A 13,336-nucleotide genomic window follows, 5' to 3' on the forward strand; every position below is an offset into this window, starting at 1 on the left:
TGAAGGGAATGAAGTAATCAGAGGCTAGTGAGTGTGACAGGAATTGAAATGACAGAAGAGACAGGATTAAAAACAAGGCATGGCAGACTGTTGTGACAAGAGGAGTCTCTGGCAAGGATAAGTCATTCGATTTTTTTTGTAATTTTGAAACAGTTCATGATTTTCTTGTTTTGGTACGATTTCTGATCCCTCTAATAAGAATAATAAACGTATGTATATTGAACCTTTCAAAACACATTTACAATTGAGCTTTAGAAGTTAAAAATGAAAACGCCAAACAATGGGGAAAAATTAAAGGCAATTTGAAGATCAGATGAAAATAAAAGATAAAATAAAAGATAAAATGATAAACGTAGTCAGTAAAATCAGAGCTAGAAATCACACCTATAAAATGTGTCTCTATAAAAGAGGATAAGGACTTTGCCAGATATAAAATTCCATGTCGTGTTAATACCAAGTTTATTAACATCACATATTGGGAAATAAACCAAGGGACAGCACCAAAAACTCTCTGCCAAAAGAAAACTACACAAAGATGGAAATAACGCCCTTTGTAATTTTTTCCCAGTAATGGGAAACACAATGCAAGGAGTCTGCTTTGTAAGAGCCTTTCTTTGTTTCTCAGATCTGCCATGCCATTCGGGGGTGCTATGGCCAGCAAGAGGGTGACACCGCTCATCGACTTCGAGGCAGTCGAATCTCAGAACCTGCCTGGCGTCGCCCTGGACCGCATGTGCCGACGACCCAACTTCAACAGAGCACCCAGGGGATGGGGAGGCTATTACAGCCCAGAATCTAATGAACTATGAAGGACTGATAAGAGAAAGACTACAAAGTGCTGATCTATGCTTGCACCTCTCCTCCTGTAAAAATGTTACTTATCACTGACACGTTCAGATTTTAATATTTTAATATTGTTAACGTGAATGGAACCTATTTTAGCAACTTTATACTATAAGTACTATCGTTTTTTATGTGGCTGTTAATCATATGTATGTATGTATGTTCTGATGTTAAAACACAATAAAAGGAACTATACTCACTTCAGAAATAAGGTGGACTATAAATATGAATTTGAAACAACCGTAAGAAAGGACAGAAAAAGAATGCTTCAGCGCTTCACAGCTGATCTCCAGAGTTGTCTGTGGTGTAATACAGACAATATTTCCAGGTATTTATTATTTGTCTGACTGAGGTGGTCGAGTTGTTGAGCGTCGTCTTGAAAGAGGGCGACACCTTAAGGTGAAGCGTGGCTCTCTGCCGCGGTGCATTGTGGTCCAGACACTGGCCCGGCTGGCTCACATTCTGCAAAATGGCGACGTCCCTGGGATCCAACACCTACAACAGACAGAACTGGGAAGACGCGGTACGTTTAATCGACATCACAGTGGTCACAGCAGGGAGTGAGACTGAAACGCAACGTTTTCCTCGCTAAGTTTTAGAAATGAACGTGTTCGTGAAGCCGACCCGCTCACCACAAACACGGCAGCTTTGCCTGGTAGCTTGTTAGCTCCCCGTGAGCTAGTAGCCGAAGCGTGGCTATTGCGCTGTTAGCATGTCGGGTGTTCGCTTCGCTGCTGACCATAATTAAGAATATAAATTACAATTTGATCGGGAACCAGCTACAACGAGCTACACATTTTGTACCGTATCACTTGAGACTGGGCTCAGAATTAACTCTCAGTCACTGGAATGTAAACGTGTATTATGCTAAAGTTAGCTGCTATAGCTAACTACTGAACTAGCCTAGCATTAGCAGGCTAACAACAATAAAACGCATCCTCGTCCACCAACTGAAAGTTTTATAGTAAAACAAACAAAACCCGTTCACGCTGGACAGAACCAGTTTCACGCGTTCGCTTGTAAAAGCTCGTTATGATTATATCAGTTTTAACTCGTATCACATAGTAAGTAGAGCTCAGTGGCCGCTGTGGTGAAGAAGACCCGCTTGTTTGACGAGGGAACAACCTTAACGTGGCAATTGGATCAATGGAAATATCACAGAATTGTGGTCTGTGTCATGAGCATCATTCAGTTGTGCACACACATATCTGATTTGTTATTAGAAGGGATAAATCAGCCTTTGTGGTGGGAAACTACCACACCCAGGTAATCTAGAATTTGAGCTAAATTGAGGTTTTGACACAACTACCTGATCTTGCTTTTCAGTTCACTATTTGCACATCAAGCAACTATATTTCTGCTCCCCGACCACTGAAATGACCCTCGCACTTCTATATATAGGCATCAAATCAGTTTTCTCTCCTGAGACTTGACACAACTTGGCCTGTGACCAATGTTGGTTTTATCAAGACATGAGAATATAAACTTTTGCAACCTTAGACAATGAAGATGACGTTTGTGCCACAAGAGCTGTTTATATTTAGGTGTTTGGCTGATGCTGTCAGTGGGTTGGGATTAACGCAAGGTCATTTTCTGCAGTTAGCACTTAGAGTGAAACAGCATCCTTCAACAGATGGCAAAGTCAGAGTGAGCAAGTCCATGTCACACATGCAACTTCTCTAAGATGACCACAGAAGAAATTAAAACCCAGAATACAGGCCAAGTTACCGCTTCACAAACTTGTTGGGTTTATAACTGATGTGGAACATTACAAAAAAAAATTAACAATTATTTTTTCTCTCTCCTTCAGGATTTTCCAATTCTGTGTCAGACATGTTTAGGAGAAAATCCTTACATCCGTATGGTGAGTGAGCAGTACTTTGTCATTGCAATGAAGTGGAGGTAGATTCTTTGCTGTGTAAAATTAATCTGTGCTTTGTATTACAGACTAAGGAGAAGTATGGGAAAGAATGCAAGGTATTTTTGGTATTAATATTTCAAATCATGATAATGCAGCACAAATCAAATGTCCGTAACCTTATACTGTTACATGTAAGAACATTTATAAATTTTGTTTCTTTGCACTTCAGATCTGTGCTCGACCCTTCACTGTGTTCCGATGGTGTCCAGGGACACGGATGCGTTTCAAGAAGACGGAGGTCTGTCAGACCTGCAGCAAAATGAAGAATGTTTGTCAGACATGTCTGCTAGACCTGGAATATGGTAAGTCTTGGGAAGTGACTCATTTTAATCTGTAAATGTAATATGATCTGCATTTAACTACGGTTTGTTGAAGAATATATCTATGTGAGCTCAACCCTCTTGTCCTACTTTTTGTTGTACAGGACTGCCTATCCAGGTCCGAGACACTGGACTTTCTGTTAAGGATGAGGTTCCTAAGTCAGATGTGAACAAAGAGTACTACACTCAGAACATGGAGAGAGAGGTACAGTTCTTTTCTTATGCTTGCAAAAGTTTTTGACATCCATAACTATTATTTACGGAAAACAGCCTGGTCCAATTGTTTTAAATGGAATTATGTCCTTCACTGAACATAAGTATAAGTATAAACATGGCCCATAGTTAAATTAACATTAAATGATTGAATCGATTTAGAAATCTCTCTTGTGAAAATTAAAGCATTACGAAAAGATTTCTTGCATCACAGTTTTCCTTTTGAGTTTCATACAGTAATTTCAGAGAGGAGAGGCTTTGTGAATAGTTGTGACAGTAAAGTATTTTCACACTGACAAAAACACTGAAAGCAAATGCATTTTTAACCACAAATGGCACCAAGAGGATTGTCTCACACAAAAATGTTCACAAAATTAGGGACATCCTTAAATTAGATTCTATTCTGAAATTAGGATTTGTCTCTGATCTTATGCATATTTGGACATTTCTGTTCCCAGATAGCAAATACCGATGGCACACGGCCGGTGGGTCAGCTAGGTAAGGCTCCCAGCTCCAGTGATATGTTGCTGAAACTGGCCCGTACGACGCCATATTACAAGAGGAACCGACCGCACATCTGCTCCTTCTGGGTGAAGGGAGAGTGTAAGAGAGGGGAGGAGTGTCCCTACAGGTGAGTGACACATCTTGAAACTGGCTAAAGATGCTGTGAATTAGGGATTAGAGATTAATTGGGATTTCTGAAGATTGTTTCTTATGTTGATATTCTTTTTTTGTTAATGAATGTATATATAAATTTAAAACTTTTCTGAGTACTTGCTACATTAGCCAACAGGGTTAATTTGTTTTTATGGCTCAGTGTGACTGTAACTTATAATCACAGTTGTTATACGATTTGCATTTTCTCATTAATATTCTCCTTTTTTTTTCACAAAGGCATGAGAAGCCCACGGATCCCGACGACCCTCTGGCTGACCAGAACATAAAAGACCGTTACTACGGTATCAATGACCCTGTTGCAGACAAGCTGCTGAAAAGGGCCTCAACCATGCCACGACTAGACCCACCAGATGACAAGTCAATCTCCACTCTCTACATTGGAGGTTTGGGAGATACTGTCACGGATGGGGACCTCAAGTAAGAATTCCCATTTCACAACAGACTCTTACACAACTTTGTGTTTGTCCACAAAGAGCAAGTTTTTCTTATTTTCTAGATATACTACAATCACTGTTGTTACAATTTTAAACCATAATATCCATTGTTAAGGTTCTATTTGACATTTTTCGGTGTTATTACAGGAGCCACTTTTACCAGTTTGGTGAGATTCGTACCATTACCATCGTCCAGCGGCAGCAGTGTGCCTTCATCCAGTTTGCCACACGGCAGTCTGCTGAAACGGCTGCAGAGAAGTCCTTCAACAAACTGATCATTAATGGACGAAGGCTCACTGTCAAATGGGGAAGGTAAGAAGTTGATCGAGAAAGTGAATTTAAGCCTTGGTGTGTCCATCTCTGACCAGACCTCCTGACTTGGAATCCAGTAACAGCAGCTCATGTATTTTCTGAACACGATTAGTGGTAAATCCCGGAGAATGGGATTCCCAGGATAGAGTGCTTGTGCTCCAGAGACAGAAAAGGTCTTATTTTGGTCTTATCAAATATTAATCTTACTATGCAACCAAAACAGCTCCTCTGCCATCTGGTTACATTTATTAGCTTACATATGCCGCACTAATCAGGTCTACTTGGGAGGTGAAGTGAAGGTTTAAAGTGATAATTTGCTAATTAACACCAGGTAGTGTTCAGAGAGTGTGTTTTGAAATTACTAATTAATTATCATCACAGTCATAACTAACAGCAAACTGAGATCAGGAGCGTGAAGTATTTTTTATACACGCACTGCAAGGTTTTTACCACAGCACAGACTAAGCAGCAGAGCAGGAAACTCTGGGCACATTTGTGCTGAGGTATTTAACAGAGTGATGTGATGAATATTTACAACTTGTATGGTTTGTGTGTATTTAAGGTCTCAGGCAGCAAGAGGAAAGGAGGGTATCAAAGAGGGTGTCAGCGAGATGGGTACCAGACTTGATCCTGTACCTGGCCTGCCTGGAGGTGAGTCTGCAAACACTGTGACAGCTTAAATAAGATGACATAGTATAATGACAGCCATATGATGTTAGTCTAAATTAAAGTAGTATCTTCTTTGTACTTGTCATGATTTCTTTTGATAATTCAATCATAATCCTGATGTACAGAAATATTATAAATACGTACTGCCATTTAGAGTGGAACGAAGTAACGCAATGATTTCTATTGATCTTTATCTTATAGATTTGTCTTTACTCATTCTGTGTCTTCTTTTTGTGCTGTAGCTCTTCCTCCACCACCAGCTTTGGATGAAGAGACTCCTGCAAATTACTTCAACCTGGACCCGGGCACTTCTCCTGCTGTCATGAACATAGCTCTGCCCCCACCACCAGGAATCAACCCACCTCCCCCAGGTACAATTATAACCGTGATCTCACAGATGCAGCTGACATCAGGTCCACAGCCAAATACAATATCTATCAAACATGAAACAACTATTTAGATAATCTCTTATTTTATACTGGTATTTAGTTTTGTAATCATCAGCTGTTATGTTTTTAAACATTTACGTTTGTTCACCTGAGAAGAATTTATTAAATGATTTTTTTCCCCCATCTGCTCATTCAGGTTTTGGGCCTCCAATGTTCCACCCCATGGCTCACATGGCTCCACCTATGCCCCCTCCAATGAGCATGAGACCTCCTGGTCATATTCACTACCCCTCCCAGGATCCTCAGCGCATGGGTGCCCATGCAGCACATGGCGCACGCCATGGAGAGTAGCTGGTAGTGAAATCATACTGTGATTAGCTTTCATTCTTTTTCTCCAGTTAACTTGGTCAGGTGCTTTCTCTTCAGATGATGTGTCTGGGCCTGAAAATAGCAAACAACTACAGGGAGGAATATACTGTACAAAAAACAGTTATTTCTTAGAGGATAACATCTGTTTTATTATGCCACCTGCAGTACAGTTAATGAACTGAAGGAGCACCATCTGTGTCTGGAGGGATAACAACAACCAGTCTTATCAGATGACTCTGTAGCAACTGGAAAGTTAAAAAGCACCAGAGCAGCATCTACGCAGTGGAATTTCACAATGTAAAAGCTTTCAAACATAAGAGTGCTGACCAATGTGATCAGGTTTTTTAAAGGACTGGTGTGTTCAGGGCTGTTGTACATATAAAAATGAATACTTTAGGTTAAACATGTATTTGTCTCATTGTTTAAAGCATCACATTTAATTCTGGGGAACATTTTTAAACCTTTAAATTTCCAGTTACATTTACTTTTTTTATTTGACATAATCTTAATATTCCACAACATAAAGTCTTTGTTATTGTTGGTCTTTCTTTGTATGATGTTTTCACTTATTAAATTGACCCAAATTGTCATTAATAATTTTGTAGTGTGTATAATTCATCATCATGTGTATGTGTTGGGTTGTGTGGGTGGGTGAGAAAAAAAGTCAGAAGAAACAACTCTTTTTGGTGAAGAATAGAAATAGGTCAGACTGAAAAGCCTGTGGCAGCATTGTCCTGGACTCTACTGTGGTAATTACCAGATTCCAGCATCCAGAGATGGTCTGAGCTGGTCAACCCACTCAGCAGCGGCACATTACTATAGCAGTATAGCAGTCCTCTCGCAGTGCCCACTATTTAACAGGAGGATCATTTTCGCAGCGGGAGAGGTGCAAGCATAGATCAGCACTTTGTAGTCTTTCTCTTATCAGTCCTTCATAGTTCATTAGATTCTGGGCTGTAATAGCCTCCCCATCCCCTGGGTGCTCTGTTGAAGTTGGGTCGTCGGCACATGCGGTCCAGGGCGACGCCAGGCAGGTTCTGAGATTCGATTGCCTCGAAGTCGATGAGCGGTGTCACCCTCTTGCTGGCCATAGCACCACCGAATGGCATGGCAGATCTGAGAAACAAAGAAAGGCTCTTACAAAGCAGACTCGGTGCATTGTGTTTCACGTCACTGGGATAAAATGACAAAGGGAGTTATTTCCATCTTTGTGTAGTTTTCTTTTGGCAGAGTGTTATTGGTGCTGTCCCTTGGTTTATTTCCCAATATTTGATGTTAATAAACTTGGTATTAACATGATATGGAATTTTATATCTGGCAAAGTCCTTATCCTCTTTTATAGAGACACATTTTATAGGTGTGATTTCTAGCTCTGATCTAACTGACTATTATCATTTTAGGTTTTATTTGATCTTATTTTCATCTGATCTTCAAACTGACTTTAATTGTTGCCCATTCTTTTTTATTTTTAACTTCTAAAGCTCAATTGTATATCTGTTTTGAAAGGTTCAATATAAATAGCTTTGTTATTCTTATTAGAGGGATCAGAAATCTTATCAAAAGAAGAAAATCTGTGATGAACTGTTTTTAAAATGAACTGTTTCAAAAGTACTAAATGAAATCAAATGACTCATTTTTGCCGGAGCCTCTTTGAAATTAACAAATTAGAAAGGGACTGGGAAGGACATGGTGTCAGCAATTCTACCAAAAACAGAAGAGGCATCACTATTTAATACAAATCTGAATTTAATAGTGTCAACCAGCATTAGGGACACATTTGAGAGATATGTAATTTCCAGAAAGTTCAAGTTTAATTAACGCTAAACAATTTCCTGATAATCCTAAATCCTGAACAGAGTGGTACTACACTTCCAGACAGTGACAGAAGCTTATTGATCGACAGCCTTAAATGACCGAAGTCTGAACTTGTCTTTCATACATTCTCCATTTCTTCCTCTGCTCAAGCCTAACGTTTGTCCTGCCTCGCTGATGGGATACAATTCCTCGTGTGCCATGAGAAAGGTGATTCCCTTTCCCGCCCAATCAGTCTTGTGGGGACATTAAAAGCTCTTAGCCTCGAGTGGATCATCTTTCAAGAGCCAGGGTTCAAAATAGCCAGCGCATAGCCACAATTCAAGGAGGTGCGAGCCAGAGACTGGATTAATTTTCAAACTGTGGAAACATGGAGTGGAGCCGAGGGAGAGGGATGATGGTGATGGATGACACGGTGAGGTCATCTGCGGGTCTATTTGAAGACGGGTGCTTCCCACTGAGCGGGATTGAGAGGTTTATGATTTATTTGGGTGAACTGGGCAGTGACTGGTGAAGTGAGGCAGCCGACTTTTACCTGTTGAAGCTTCTGAAGTTTGCGGGCTGGAGCCCTTGTGGGAGCTGGGGCAGCTGGGTATTGAGGGCGTTCAGGAGCTCTTCTTTGGTTCCCAAAGCATCCGTCCATGGGGAGGAGTAGGATTTGGGGATCACTGTTGTGTTGAACTTCTCATGAGGGATGTCCTTTAGAGGGCCAGTATAACCTGGCACGAATACAAATCTCACATCAATGGCGAAAAAGGACAACGACTATTGGTAAAGTGAAAGCCGTGTTAATATATTTAAAATTTCAAGCCAGCAAATGTTAGGTCTCCTGTGTCGAGAAAAATGGATTATCCCTGCGTTTTGAATTTAATTACAAAACCTATTCGATAATTGACGTAAAAGCAAGATCTAACAACACCCGCCAGATCTAATTTACATTTAAAATATCCTTCATGTCACTACTGTCGACAACAATAGGAAGTACAGTAATTAGATCTCAGTGTGAATCCCTGATAATAAAAAGAGCTCAGTCAGTCAGACTTCTGTCAGAGCAAATACACAACAGCACTCAGCAAAGATGCACACAGATAATAGCTCTGTACAAACTGCCAACACTCCGAGCACTGGCAACTATAATAACATTCTATTTATTTGCTCAACACATGTCCATATAAAAGCGGAAAAGTAGCCAAGCGGTGAACTAGTCGGTGGGGATGCCCTCATCGCCGTGTGAACAAGCATTTACCTGGAGCGATGACGTCGGGACTGCCCTTCTTTGCTACAGTCTTCTGTAGGTTCATGACCAGGCTGTGCTTACCAGGGAGGGTGAACGCCTTGTTTTCTTTCCCTCCTTGAGGCTCTGAGATGATTTGAGGGGCATCGAGATGGACCTGAGGGGACGAAGTTGGATTTCTGTGAATTTATTTACTTCAAAAACACTGTAAGACAGTTTTTAACAAAGGGGGACTCCACCATTTTCAGACATGAAATTACTTTTACATGTCAGGAGGACTGCCTTCTGTCAATCTCAGCTTGAGCTCAAGGCCATTATTAATTCTTACCGAAAGCCTGTATTAGAACCTGGGGGTGTTTAAATGTGGGAAAGAGGCTGAAATTTAGAAGGACTTTGTATTACCCTCTGACCCCCTGCATTGGAATTTCCCCAGTTGGACATTTTATTGCCACCCGAAGTTAGATTCTGTCACAGAAAGTCAGAAAGATCTTGTCAACCCTGGCTTCAAAATCCAAGATGGCTGCCCTGCATATCAACAGTCTTTAAAGGTTTTGTGATATTCTGTTTACAAGCACTTTGTCTTAAATGTGTTTCATTAAATCAGTCGTACACACACGGTCCAATTTCAGTCTGTGGACATGTTGCTGTGTTAACTTAGCAATGTGCACTGCCCCACCCAGTGAAATAAACAAAAGTCATGACTTGTACTCACTGGAACGCCGTAAAAGATATTGTAGTGCATTGTGGGAAATGTAAAATACAAGCCTTTTCCAAACAAAATATCCTCATATCTCAAACTCTGCTGTTTAAATGTTTTCATATACTTTTTCAAATGTCCTTTTATGCATTTCTGAAAGTGTGAATTGCCAGGCAGGGCTCCTTAACATCTCTTTAAATGTCTCTTTAAATGTATTTCTTTTGTATATATGTTGCTCATTTGTTTATTTGAAGACACTTAATGACTAGCAGATGTTAAAGCTCTGTTTCTGTACTCCAAAGAAATGGGACTGCAGAAACTCTCCTGATTAATAATTATAGTGTAGATACACCCAGCACAGCAAGAAGCTGTTTAAATGCATTCACTGCAATGTCGGAAACACAGGTTCATAAGTTCAAGTAGAGCACACTTAGGTTAGTTGATGTGTCTTCGTGTGTTATGTGCCGTGTGTCATTTCCTTACAGTATTGGCGTTGTAAGCCATGTTGCCGGTGTTCTCCAGGGTGAACCTCTCCACTCGCTTCTGTCTCTCCTGAAACATGCGAGAGCCTCGATTGGAGGGAAGATTCAGCTCCTCCATCATCACGTCCTTGGGAACACTGATCTTCTTCCCCAGGTTCAGACCCCCTGGCACAACATGACAGACAAATGGAGGCATTTTAATAAGTGATTGCATGTAATGTCCCTGTGCATTTTCACTATGGCAGCATCAGAGGGGAGAAGTTCGCCCCGGGTTTCTGTGACGCGTGGCGTGGCATCGGATGACTCCAACCTTGAAATACATCATGACGTTTGGTTGTTCTAGCGCAAGAGCAATGGTGGCAGAAGAAGGAAAGTAACACAGACTAATAGGGGCTGTTGGCAAATCCTGATCTTCCTGTTTCTGTCAACTTTCAACAGCTGAGGGGGGCTGCTTTTAAAAAGCCAAGCCGTGTCACAGCATCACTAAGTTGGTATCCACAGCTTTTGCTGAGGGTCTCTTCTCGTGTTATATCATGTCACAGAGGAGGATCTGAAATAGCCTCAAGATGATGTCAAGAGGTGTGTAATGTTTGTTGTGGTCGGGGGTTGCACGGGTAACTGGGCGTATAAATAGGATCTTCGGATGAAAGACTAATGTAACAGTGGATGGCCCCTCTTTCTCGCACATTATAAGAATTAGGAGGAGTCTGGACCTACGTCACCCTTGAGCAGCGGCCTTTGATCGAGTCACATTTTTCTGAGTGCAGGGGACTTTTTTTCAAAGTCTAGCTGGCAGACCGAGCAGGAAAAACACACAGTGCAACTGGGATGCTCCCTGCGGAAACGTCTGGAGAATTCTCACAACATACTGGCTCTCCTGGGATTTGGGTGAACCGCGCTCCACTTGTCCCCAGGCGATTTCTCTTTGATGTTTGGCTCAATTTCATCTGACGGCCCCCGGCTGTGATCGCATACTATGGCAGTAGTTGATGCAATATGTAAACTAATCTTTTCTTTTTTTTTTATGTCCACTTTCATGTACATGTAAATCAATTTTGTGTCCCAGTGTTGTGACACAGTCTGAAACAAAACCAATGCTTCCACAGTGCACTCACCTCCTTTGGCCTCTCTGGACAGAGCCTTAGCCTTCATCATCCTTTGTTTAGTCAGGTCATTTTGGCTGGACTGCATCATCATCATCATCGTTGTTGTTTTTCTACGATGGACACAAACAGTTCAATAATTATTTCAAGGATTTATTTAAATTGTAGGATTCTATGTATAATCTGGTTTATTTGAGACAGATTAGAGTTTAGTGACAAACAGAAGAAACACACTCCTTTAGGTTTCTGTTTGTTGTTAATCACAAATCCTAAATTATATGTTAGTCAGAAATTATTAATCTTACTAAGGGCACATCAGTTTTATTAAGTTACTATAACAGCGTTTTGTTCAAGCAATGGATTTGCTCATAATTTGATTAAATCTCTCAATTTAAAATACTCAATATATTAATAATTTTACTACTATTATATAAGTAGTTACATTTTGAAGCTTCCTCTACAGCAACACAGAAATGTATGATTATATGAATTTACAGATCTTTATAGGAGCCGATTCTCTTATATGTTTATGCAGACTGTAAACCACAAGTAACTAAACCTAAATTATATCTTATAGTCACAAGTTATAAATGTTATTGAGTCCAGCCCCATTTTGTTAAGTGAGTGTGACTGTAACAGGGTTTTGTTGAAGCAATGCATTTGCTCATAATCTGATTAAATCTCTCAAATTAAAATACTTATTAATACTCTACTTGCACCACAGCACAAGCGCCATCCTTAGATTTCAAAGCTGCTTCTCCCGCAACACAGAAATGTATGATATTACGGGTTCCTTCTTTACAATTCTTTAAAGAACCCAATGGCTTCCAAACCTATGCAACACTTCCAAACTTAACGCTCCTCTCAGGGCCCTTTTGTCCCTTCTGATTTTGAAGGCCCACACTTAGCTGCTCCTTACCTGTGTCTCCTGTCCGTCTGTCTGTTGGTGGGAGATCCTCTGGATGGTTGTGTTGTGTGGTCGATCCGGGACTGGAGCTGAGATGCTTCCTCGCTCCACTCTGACACTCCGCGGCAGAGCGGGGACCGTCCGTATAAAACCCATCCAGGGATGCCTGCGGTGCTTATCTCACCCAGTTTATTTTAGCAGAGGATTCCGAGAGCGAAGATGGATGGAGGGGGGGGTTTTGTTGGTGGGTGTGGGCGGGTGGTGGTGGTATAAAAGGCCTGTCGAGGGGAAGGGGTGAGGATAAAGATTTGCTTCGTGACCTCGAGCCGCTTTGAAAATAAAAATCTGATCCCCTCTTCGTGTGAGTGTGTGTGTGTGTGTGTGTGTGTGTGAGTGCATCACAGCAGCTGTTGTCCAGACAGTGACAGCTATATGAGAGGCCAAGCATCCAACCTGCCCACGGCAAACATAGGCACATAAACACATTTTCTATTTTCTCTCTCTCTTTACACCCGTTAAAGCCTCAGTAACCCCGGTGCTATATGTTAGTTGCTCGTGATAAGTTTCCCACACACAGACAGTTTTACAGGGGAAGCTGTAAAATTGATGAGGTTGCGGTGATCAGAGTTTGTGGTTCTGTCTTCCAGTGTGGGGTCAAAGGTTAAACTCTAACATTTTTTGATGGTGAGTCCTCTGACGTCCATTTGGTTTCTCACGGCCATGAGTTACGAGCAATCAACATACCTTTCAGTTATTTATGAGTTTAAAAGAACTTAATGACAGTACAATATTCTTACCTCTGCCAAGAGGTTATGTTTTCACCCGGCTGTTTGTTTGATTGATTGCAAGCAAGATTAAAAACTAATGGACGGATTATCACAAATCTCGGTGGAGTGATGGCATAAGGAAAAAAACATTAAATTCTTTTTGCAGTGTGAACGTGAATGTGGAGA

General features: G+C 41.0%; 2 protein-coding genes across 2 annotated transcripts; one reads left to right on the forward strand and one right to left on the reverse strand.

Moving 5' to 3' along the window:
* The first annotated feature begins 1,226 nt into the window (after window positions 1-1,226).
* Window positions 1,227-6,740, forward strand: rbm22 (RNA binding motif protein 22). The gene is made up of 11 exons (XM_034598270.1): window positions 1,227-1,366; window positions 2,654-2,707; window positions 2,791-2,820; window positions 2,934-3,066; window positions 3,189-3,289; window positions 3,756-3,928; window positions 4,192-4,392; window positions 4,557-4,721; window positions 5,284-5,372; window positions 5,633-5,761; window positions 5,976-6,740. Exons 1-11 carry the CDS (start codon window positions 1,313-1,315, stop codon window positions 6,128-6,130), a joined length of 1,284 nt encoding a protein of 427 aa, XP_034454161.1. The 5' UTR covers window positions 1,227-1,312; the 3' UTR covers window positions 6,131-6,740.
* LOC117769395 (myozenin-2-like) lies at window positions 6,277-12,569 on the reverse strand. The gene is made up of 6 exons (XM_034598271.1): window positions 12,396-12,569; window positions 11,489-11,589; window positions 10,375-10,538; window positions 9,207-9,351; window positions 8,496-8,679; window positions 6,277-7,264 (listed from the first exon to the last, which is right to left on the reverse strand). Exons 2-6 carry the CDS (start codon window positions 11,574-11,576, stop codon window positions 7,081-7,083), a joined length of 765 nt encoding a protein of 254 aa, XP_034454162.1. The 5' UTR covers window positions 11,577-11,589; window positions 12,396-12,569; the 3' UTR covers window positions 6,277-7,080.
* Between the last annotated feature and the right edge of the window lie 767 nt (window positions 12,570-13,336).

Source organism: Hippoglossus hippoglossus, chromosome 10 (genome assembly GCF_009819705.1).
Source record: "Hippoglossus hippoglossus isolate fHipHip1 chromosome 10, fHipHip1.pri, whole genome shotgun sequence".
NCBI classification, from domain to species: Eukaryota; Metazoa; Chordata; class Actinopteri; order Pleuronectiformes; family Pleuronectidae; genus Hippoglossus; species Hippoglossus hippoglossus.

Excerpts from the sequence above, each read along its gene's own strand:
- rbm22 (XM_034598270.1), top strand. The coding sequence starts at position 1,313 with ATGGCGACGTCCCTGGGATCCAACACCTACAACAGACAGAACTGGGAA. Across the intron at positions 2,821-2,933 it reads AGTATGGGAAAGAATGCAAG|ATCTGTGCTCGACCCTTCAC; the intron begins GTATTTTTGGTA and ends TTTGCACTTCAG. Across the intron at positions 4,722-5,283 it reads CTCACTGTCAAATGGGGAAG|GTCTCAGGCAGCAAGAGGAA; the intron begins GTAAGAAGTTGA and ends TGTGTATTTAAG.
- LOC117769395 (XM_034598271.1), bottom strand. The coding sequence starts at position 11,576 with ATGATGATGATGATGCAGTCCAGCCAAAATGACCTGACTAAACAAAGG. Across the intron at positions 10,539-11,488 it reads GTCCAGAGAGGCCAAAGGAG|GGGGTCTGAACCTGGGGAAG; the intron begins GTGAGTGCACTG and ends ATGTTGTGCCAG. Across the intron at positions 7,265-8,495 it reads AACTTCAGAAGCTTCAACAG|ATCTGCCATGCCATTCGGTG; the intron begins GTAAAAGTCGGC and ends TTTGTTTCTCAG.